The sequence below is a fragment of the Rhincodon typus genome, chromosome 4 (genome assembly GCF_021869965.1).
Source record: "Rhincodon typus isolate 14 chromosome 4, sRhiTyp1.1, whole genome shotgun sequence".
In the NCBI taxonomy this organism is placed as follows: Eukaryota; Metazoa; Chordata; class Chondrichthyes; order Orectolobiformes; family Rhincodontidae; genus Rhincodon; species Rhincodon typus.
In genome coordinates this window covers 9,162,782-9,172,889 of record NC_063335.1, presented here as the reverse complement: position 1 = coordinate 9,172,889, position 10,108 = coordinate 9,162,782, and the positions used below count along the sequence as shown (strand labels likewise).

Below are 10,108 nucleotides of genomic sequence, written 5' to 3'. Positions count from 1 at the left end.
CTCCCCTCCCCCTACCGCATCCCAAAACCAGTCCAGCTCGTCCCTGCCTCCCTAACCTGTTCTTCCTCCCACCTATCCCCTCCTCCCACCTCAAGCCGCACCTCCATCTCCTACCGACCAACCTCATCCCGCCCCCTTGACCTGTCCGTCCTCCCTGGACTGACCTATCCCCTTCCTAACTCCCCACCTACACTCACCTTTACTGGCTCCATCCCCGCCTCTTCGACCTGTTTGTTTCCTCTCCACCTATCCTCTCCTCTATCCATCTTCTATCCGCCTCCCACTCTCTCCCTATTTATTTCAGAACCCCCTTCCCCTCCCCCTTTTCTGATGAAGGGTCTAGGCCCGAAACGTCAGCCTCTCTGCTCCTATGATGCTGCTTGGCCTGCTGTGTTCATCCAGCCCTGCACCTTGTTGTCTCGGATTCTCCAGCATCTGCAGTTCCTACTATCTCTGATCCATAGACATTCCCTGTCCACAACCTTAGTCACGTCTTCAAAGAGTTAGATAAGCTTTGTTAGGCATGACCAAGGTATTCAGTTACCCACTCCTTGATTGTCGACTCCAACAATTTTCCCACCATAGATGTTAAGTTGACGGGTCTGTAATTCTCCAGTTTTCCTCTTTTAACCATCCTCAATAGCAGAGTGACATGTGCAATTTTCCAATCCAGAGGAATGACTCCTGTGTCTAGGGAACTCTCCAAGATAAATGTTAGTGCATCTACAATGTACTCCCCTACTTCCTTTGACACCTTCGGATGGAAATCGGCAGGTTCCGGGGATTTGTCATTCTTTAATTCCATTAATTTCCTCATTACTGATTTTTACTTAACGTTATTCAGTCCCTGTTCTCATCCGCTTTTAATTTCCTCGAGGCTTCCGGAAATCTATCTTCTTTTCTACTGTAGTTACTGAGGCAAAGTAATTATTCAGTATGTCTGCCATTTCCCATTAGTCATTGACAGTATCCCCACTTTCATTCTTTCATGAGCCAACATTGCTCCTGACCACTCAATTTTTTCCTTTGTGTAACTATAAAATTTCTTCTTATTAAATTTGATGTCTGTGGCAAGTTTCTTTTCGTAATCTCTATTAGATAGCACTTGTAAGCTGCCCTGTAACCCTGTACTTTTGCTCAAACGTATTTCATATATTTGGTTTTTCATCATTTACAAATCACAACTCTGTGGTACTCTCTAAACTACGCACAGTGCCAGAAACTAAGGCATGGCTTAAGTGTGAAATTGAGTGTCAGGTTTTTCTAAATCATTATTTTCTTCTTCATCCACTCCTTGCTCTTGCATCAGAGCCTGGCCAAGTGTTGGAAGATTTAAGATGGCCATCAGGTGTTACTTTGGGTAAAGTGCTTGATATCCATGTGCATTAGATGTTTGGAATTGCTTTTAATATTTGTTCATGGGATATGGAAGTCACTGGCTAGACCACCATTCATTGCCATCCGTAAGGGCTCTGAGGAAGATAGTTGTGAGGTGCCTCCTTGAACTGCTGCAATCCTTGGGACACCACAGTATGACTAGGTAGGGAATTCCAGGAATTTGACTCAGTGATAGTGAAGGACGTTATATAGTTCAAGTCGGCATGGGGTCTGGCTTGTAGGAAAACTTACTGCTGGTGGTGTTCCGATGCATTTGCTACCCTAGACGGTAGAGGTCAGTGGTTTGAAAGCTGTTGTTGAAGGAGTCATTGTGATTTTTGGCATATATTTTGCATATGTCACCTTCTGATTCTTGGAATCACGCAGCAGCCCAGAACCATAACGTTACAGTTTCCATGACAGTCTCTAATGGAGTTGACCTTTCACTACAAATAGTTCTTAGACCTGATCATAAAACTTTGCACAATTCTGTCATGGTATATCACAGTTTGAATACAGTCTAGACATTGAGGCTTTGCCCTGTTTTTAGAGATTAGTACATTTTCACAGGTGTTTCTCCAAATCACTGCAGTGTTGTGCACCGGACAACAAGAGCATTGTAGCATCCAATTCGTCATCCAGAACCTGCTAGAGGTGGGAAATTTTGCTTATTTACGCTAATAATTTATCCATTGTACAGTCAAACATAGCCATAGCAGAGGCTTTTGTCTAAGAATGAACGCTCAACCCTGCGCTTGTAAGTAACTCAGAATTACAGCTTCATGCATGTGTCGTTGTCACCAATTAAACATTTTCTTTCAGATTCAACATGTTCTTTAAGAGTAAGAATAATTCTTACCTATTATTTGATAGTTATTTGAAAATTAATACTTATCTTGAGATTTATAAAGGAAAATGTTCTGTTGTTTATAGTCATGCTGTATCAGTATATGTTTTATGGATAATCAAAGTGTGTGAGATGGAATGACATTAAGGGCATTGCTGTGATTTAATTTTTTTGCATTAAAGTGAGAGGTTAGACATAATGGTATTTAGTTAAGCATTTCCGCCTGCCACAGTGAAAAACAGGTTGTGTCCGTTACGTTTTCTGGCATTCTCCTCAATGGGTTTGTTAGCATCATTGCACTATATATCCCAAACTGAGTTACTAAAGGTGTGTTAAGTCTCATCAAATGCATTTTTTAAACTCCTGGATTTCTTACTGACATGAGGATGACCTGGAGTATAGATAAAGCTTTCTCAATTGAGCTTACAGAATCAGAAATAGTCATGTGTAGCGTCTAATGATGATACCACAGATTCAACGCAGAGAAAGCAACATAACTGGAAACAATGAACTTTAAAATCCTGCCACATGTCAGACAATAAAACACCACCTTCAAACTAATCATAACACCAAACCTGGAGGCCAAGGTTTTTATTGCTACAAGGGAGCCATTTAGTAACAAATGCATTCAGGAATCATGCATTTGTTGGTGCTGTATTGTATGTTTAGGTCATAAAATTAAATATTAATATTCTCTCAAAATAACCAGAAATAAGAAGTTATAGAAATTGCTGTTTTCAGATAAATGTGTGGACACGCATGTGTAGGAGTATGAATGTATGACTATGTAAGTGTAGGCCAGCACATGCGTGGATGTGTGTTTACGAATTTCTAAAATTCATTCTACAATGTTAACAAATTCATGATCCTGTAGCAGTCCTTACCTAATAATAGCCTATATTATACACATAATGATGGAAGCTTCATTGTGATGTTCAATATCAGGTGTCAATCTATAGGTTTTATTGAATGCTGTTTTCAGCAGCGACCTTCGCCAATGATTAGAAAATTGAGATTTGTATTCTTCAAAGGTTCTAGCAGTTTCCCATTTATTTCAGGGTTGCACCAGGGTTCCAAACATTTCTAGGAATTTCCACCATTTCTGGGAGTTTCCACAGGACTAAGACCTGTATCTCTGAAGATAAAGTACGACTGTCAATGGCCATGCAGTTACTTGGGGTTGATGAGCTGATTTATTTTATTCTCAGGCGTGGCCTGTACAATCCTAGTTGGCCATTTATGGTAATTGTACATCCTTGTCTGGTAGTTGGTGCCCAAGGTATATCCCCTCCGACCGCAGTTTGAGTTGCTCCACTGACAGGCTCGGCAGGGTCAGTGCTACTGGGTGCAACCCCAGGACACAGTCACCCATGGAATTTCAGCCTCATCATATTCACCATACACCCAGACTCCAATATTAACTCTCAGAAGACAATGCTATTCACTGTGCATATCAGAAATTAGCCTGTATATGTTTGTTGTCATGTCATGAATCAAAGTGAGGCTGTTTCTATTTTTGTTTTAGGGAATATCATTCCTTGTTGTATTGTCACTGAAGTACAGTAGCGTTTTTACTTAGGTCAATGTAGGTATGCCATAAAATGGGTGGGCTCAGCATTTGTAACCTATTTGGTCCTAAAATCGGATGATTAAATAACAAAAGATTTTCAAACTTATTGCAAGCTTCCAAGGAGTGTACGTTCAGATTTCTGTAAATTAATACAAATGTTCAGTTTAGCACCAGAATATGTTATAATCTGCTCCAATTACATTGACTGCCTTGCTTGCATTTATTTGGATGTGTTTGCAGAACTGGTAGATTCTGTTCATTGCCCAGCATTTGGAATAGACCATTTTAGTGGTTACGTAGTATTGAGCCCACCATATAAGCTAAGAAATGGCAAGTCCAATTTCAACAAATATACTGTGAGATTAGGTATTATGTTACAGATGAGGTATAATTGAGTACAGACAGTGAAGGGAACAATCAGCAGTCACTTCTCTTGATTCTATAATAAGCTGAATAATCAGCTACATTGCTCAACGTTAGTTAATTAATCATTTCCAATAAATTGTGACTTTTTAAAGTCCTAATTTGTAATTTATTATTGATTAAAAGCTTTACTATGACAACCTGAACAATTGTAACACTGCAGCATGAAATACAAATCTCAAAATCTGCAGCTTACCACCTGCTTGTTAGATCACAGGCTTATCTAGATAGGTCGAACAAACATGAGAATTGTGCACCACTGGCCTAGATTTCAGAAGCAATTAAATCAAGTATTATATATTTGTGATATTAAAAACTAGTTCGATGAGATGATATTGATAGGCAGTGAGCACTGATGTGCTCAAATTGTAGCTACCGTTTAACATAAGGAACATTCATACTGATTGTTAAATTATTCCTTTCTGTTTCTTACAGCCATTGTTGACAGCACAACAGCTGGCTTCAGCCGTGGCAGGAGTGATGCCAACAAGTAATCCTGCCCTCAATCAGCCAATCCTCATACCGTTTAATATGGCTGGTCAGCTTGGCAACCAACAGGGCCTCGTCCTCACACTGCCAGCTGCCAATTTAACCAACATTCAGGGTCTGGTTGCAGCAGCTGCTGCCGGAGGCATTATGACATTACCACTGCAAAACCTGCAAGGTAAGCAACAATCTGTGCGCAACAAGCTTGAAATGTTCTTCTCCCGATTGAAGAGAGATGGTATAATTCTACTCACATGTTGGCAATTTCTTTGCAAACTTGATCTGTTTCCATTAAAGTATTATCTAAAGTTGACAGCTTATCAAAGGAATCATCAATAATACTGGACATTTTTGATCTGTTTATATCTAAGCATCTTATTTTCACTGTAACTATGATAAGAGGATAATTTGCTGTCAGATGTTGAAGGTGTATTTGGCTGTCAATATCATAGACTGGCTTGAGTTCTCACTGATCTTTTGCTAGCTATAATAAGTTAACTTATGCTACAGTTTATCTTGCATCATTAGCAAAATAGCCAATGTATTAGAATGAGAAATGATGGTCAACCATTAATGTACAGTTTGGAACTGAAGTGAGGAATATTATTCAGCCTTTAATACAATTTCTGGGCATTAAGTCAGGTGTGCCTTTCATCAATCGTTCTATCCCTAGTTGCTGCTCATTTCTGTTGTCATAGGATTGTACACTTGTGTTCATGGAGCTTATAATGTCCTAAACAAATGCGGTTTTACAGTGATTTCCAACAGCAAAATCCACTGCAGTGCCAAATTTTTGTAAAATGAGCGTTTGTTGATTCTTCATATGAAGATTTTCCCATTTAATTTCACTGTGTCCATACCTGACATTGCATCTAGCAGAATGAAACTTACAACTGCTGTTGCTATGTGTCTCTAAATCAATCCCATTTTCTGGAATCTGTTGCACTATTATTTGTGATGGGATCCAATGCCATTAGTAGACAACGACGGTGGAATGTAGCTCAGTTTCAGTATTAGTAGGAAGATCTAACAAGCAAAGAAAAATGTTGCACATTATTGGCCGTTTTGAACCCTAGTCTTTTTGATTTAATCTGCTTCCAAAATCCTACGGAGACCAGCACCATGGATAAACAGAAGGTGCTGAGGCAGACAAGTGAGAGGGTGGTTCTGTGTGTGATAGGATTGCATAATTTGCATATGTCAATTTATTTACAATTTTGCCCATTATGCATGAATACAAAATAGTCAGAAATTTAAATGGGGCAGAAAGAGGGCAGGCTCCAAAATAATTTGTCCTTGCCTACTCCATATTTCACATAATTATGCTCCAAAATTTGTAGAAAATCGGGGCTTTGTCAGATCAAGAGGACTTGAATAAAATGCAAGATCAGAAATCAGGAGTTTTTTTTTATATATATGTGGTGAGTTGTACGGTTGTAGAAAGCAGTCCCAGAGTTATTGATTGAAGCAGACACCATGCTATGATTGAAGAATAGCTTAGATTGGTGGTTGAAAGCAAGGGAATAAAGAAATATGAGTACAGGGTGGGGAAGTGAGTGTAGGGATACATCTGTTATGCAGAATGTATATCAGCATAGATTATTTGGGCTAAATTGTTACTATATTGTCATTTGCATGTAATTCCAGAAGATCCCAAAACAATTCCGCAAAATCATCAGTGCCTTTACAAAGGATAAATCATGGGCTATCTTGACTTTATGAAGTTGTTAAATGCTGTAACATTCAGTTTTTTTCACAAAAAAATGTCTTGCACAGTGCTGGTCTGTTGGTTGAGCACATCTGTGTAAATACTACTGCAATTGAAATGAACTGACAAGAATTAGAATGAATCAGCTGAAGTGGAAATGCTGCAAAATATGCAGCCACAAAATGCAGCTATGTTCAATAGATGTCACTCACTTGAGATTCTGGTTAGGAAGCAGACTTGCATCCAATTCTGAAACAACTAGCATCATATGCCATTTTGGTGAGGACATTCATGTAGGCATTACATGTGTGCACTAGGAGGACACGGAATTGTTGATTGATGAGGTCTGTCAGTATATGAATGTTGATTTGATCCCAGCAGTACTATTTTGGATCTTGTGCATCCAATGGCAAAACTGACACCCACCAACCAATATTATTTAAGGTTACCCAGCTTGCAGGTTAGTCATTTATTAATTTCTATCAGCTTTGTTTGGGTTGTTGGATGTAATAGATGCTTGAAGGAGAAGCTTAAAATTGGCAAAGTCTATAGGGACTGATGCTGCATGTGGAAAGGTGTTGGTTGTCCCTTTGAGGGCTATGGCCTCGCTACATTCTACTATGGGTGCCATACTAACAGTCCCCCTGTGAGAGAGATATGGAGAGATTTCAAAGAAAATAAGAGGTTCACAGAGGTGAGAGGTGTGGGAGTGCAAGATGCATGGTTAGATACTTAGAAAGAGGTCATACCCAGGTAGGTTCTGCTGGGCTACCTCTCCTGTCTCCAACTAAGCCATGAGTTTAGCACCTACAATTCACCGAGGAAGCATCCACTGAACTTGCAAGCACACTGGCTTTCTAGACTGAAGATGGATAATGTTGCCAACAGCCTGGAAATGATCATGGCCCTCAATTTCCTTCTGACCTGGATCCAATGATGTAGCTAGCACCTCAAAGTTTGCCATTTGTTGCCGTATCCTGGTAGTGGTAGGTGCTCTGTACACCAAGAAAGGTGATTTTAATGCCCTCCCTATGAAACAAGAGCAGCACACCCATGCACATGGTTTATCAAAGATAGTGGGCTTCCTCAAAATGCAACATGTTATCAACTGCACAGGCTTGGCTTTGTGGCTACCACATGCTGTTGCTGGGATGTTATCATTTGCTCAGTGCAGATTTTGCGTGACCATGTCCGGCGCATAATTTTGGTGAATGCCTGTCATTATTGTAAAAGTCTTGATGTGTTCATTCTATTTCATCTGTTGCCACATTGAGCCAAAGAGTAGCTATGAGCAGTAAGTGCTGCCTACTCTACACATAGCTGACGACTGCTCTCTGCAACTTCACCATTCATGGCAAGCAGTCCTACAGTGAGAGCTATGCTGCCATAAGAAAAATTGGCAAGCAACCTCAATCATTCTGGAGAAGCCATCCATGGCTTACTGAAATGGGAGCTGTGATTGTCAGTGCCACATTTTCTACACCTGGCATTCATGAAGGCACAATCTTTGTCACCACACATTGAGCAACAATTCTCCTCTCAGGCGAGGGAGAACAAGGAAGAAGGAGGAAGAGGAGGTGGAAAGGGAGAACAGTCAACATTTCTGTGTTTTGGATGGACTACCTGTAAACCTCCTGTTTTGACTCTATTTTACATAAAAGTAATCAAGATTACCTTGCAATCCCACTCCATACTGTCTCACTGTTAAGAAACACCACAGTGTGCTCTTGGCCAAATTTAGGAAATAACTGATTAAGGTCCTCACCTGGATCCTCAGCAACAGAACTCATGTGGTAACTAACCTAATGGGTAGTTACATGATCCTTTATCTGTTTTCCAGCTCACTTGTGTCTGGTGACTCAGCACTTGCAGATCCAGTCCTTGTACTACTCTGTCAAATTTATGTAGGGCCAATATCTAAGCTGGTGACAACTGACAGGTCAAGTGATGATGTTTTTCATCCTCAGCGTATTCTCCTCCGAGGCCTTCAGTCTGCTGAACGAGTGCGTTGCCAGATAGCTGGGCGTGGTTGTCTGAAAGACATTAAGAATGAATGCAGTGTTGACCTGAGGAAAGTGAGACCAAACAGGTAGTACATGATTCACATCATTTGCAGCTGAACAGATTGTGGAAAGCAGTTCAAGTGGGACGTGAGAGAGTTAATTAGGCAAGAGCACATCACTATTTTTGATGGTTTCAGACAAGCCACTGGCCACTGCCTCAGTGACTCCTGCGCCAGTTATTTCCAGCACCAGGCAAATACATGCAGCCGTGTCTGGTCCATGCTGTTTAGCTGCTTTTGCTACCTATTATGTATCGTGTCCCACAAAAGAAAGGGAAGCATGCCTGTGAATGTAACACGTGAGTATGTTTGAGTGATGTGATTGCCACTGTTGAATGTTGCATTTGTTCAAGCCATAAGTTTTGACTAAGCAGCTGGAAGCAGCTTTTAGATTTGAAAGGTTGATGGAGGAGGCTATGAATTTGCAGTATGAGTTGTGGTCGTGACTCAGAAGTACAGACACTACGACTGCATCAGAAGACACTTAGTTGTTAATTTTTTTATTTCTATATCCAGAAGTGCTCTTACACACAACAGAACATTTTATTTCCATCACTAAATCACGTGTAGTGTTTTTTTCAACTCTTAACCATCACCAGTAAATTACCCACATTTTCTGATTGATTAATTTATATGCAAAGCCCATTAATGGAGTTAGCTATTTATTTATGGTTTAAAATAAACCTATTTTTCTAATCAACCTGCTCAGAGATGCTACCATACATGTGTGGAGTAATTGAACCCAGGCCCCCTGGTCCAGGGTAAGGACGCTACCACTGTGCCACGAGAAGCCTCTACTCAGTCAGATGGAGCATTTTAACCTCTGTACGAGAAGCACTAATTCACAAAGACTACCTTTGATTGGGTTGTTTAAAAATATCTACGGATATGTTATCACGCCCCTCTGGAGCAGTGGACCTGAATCTAAATTGAACCTTAAACCTACACAGCACGGTGGCTCAGTGGTTAGCACTGCTGCATCACAGTGCCAGGGACCCGGGTTCGATTCCACCCTCAGGCGACTGTCTGTGTGGAGTTTGCACATTCTCCCTGTGTCTGCGTGGGTTTCCTCCAGAAAATTGCCCGTAGTGCCCAGGAATGTTTAGGTTAAGTTGGTTCGACAAGGGAAATGCCGGAGTCGGGGAATGGGTCTGGGTGGGATGCTCTTCGGAGGGGCGGTGTGGACTTGTTGGGCCGAATGGCCTGTTTCCACACTGTAGGGTTTCTATGATGCTAGCTCAGGGGCAGGAACACTACCACTGTGCCACAAAAGCTCAAGAGATGACAAATAGTGGTTTAAACTGAGGGTCACCGCTTCTCAGATAAGGTGACACCTTTGTGGTAACCTTAACAAGGAATTTAAGCCACACTTAGTGTGACAAACCAGCCATCCAGCCAACTGAACTAGGTATTTTATTGTATTCAGGTAGCTGGTATTAACTGGGGACTCAATCTCAGAATATTTTACCATGGGTGATTTGGTGATGGGAAGAAGAGCACTTCTGGATATTAAAGAAAAGGAAACCTAAGAATATTTGCAGGGCTGTTGTGGTAGAGTGCACACCTCTGAGCCAGGAGACCGGGATTTAAGTCCGACCTGCTCTAGATGTGTATAATAATATCTCTAAGCCTAAG

The 10,108-nt window shown here is 40.9% G+C and overlaps 1 protein-coding gene across 1 annotated transcript in view; it reads left to right on the top strand.

The window, feature by feature from the left end:
* Positions 1–10,108, top strand: part of pou6f2 (POU class 6 homeobox 2) — a 500,431-nt gene that overhangs the window by 171,864 nt on the left and 318,459 nt on the right. Inside the window, exon 6 of the mRNA XM_048595820.1 lies at positions 4,653–4,881. Within this exon, the coding sequence (XP_048451777.1) occupies positions 4,653–4,881 (229 nt within the window). The remainder of the gene's footprint in view (positions 1–4,652; positions 4,882–10,108) is intronic.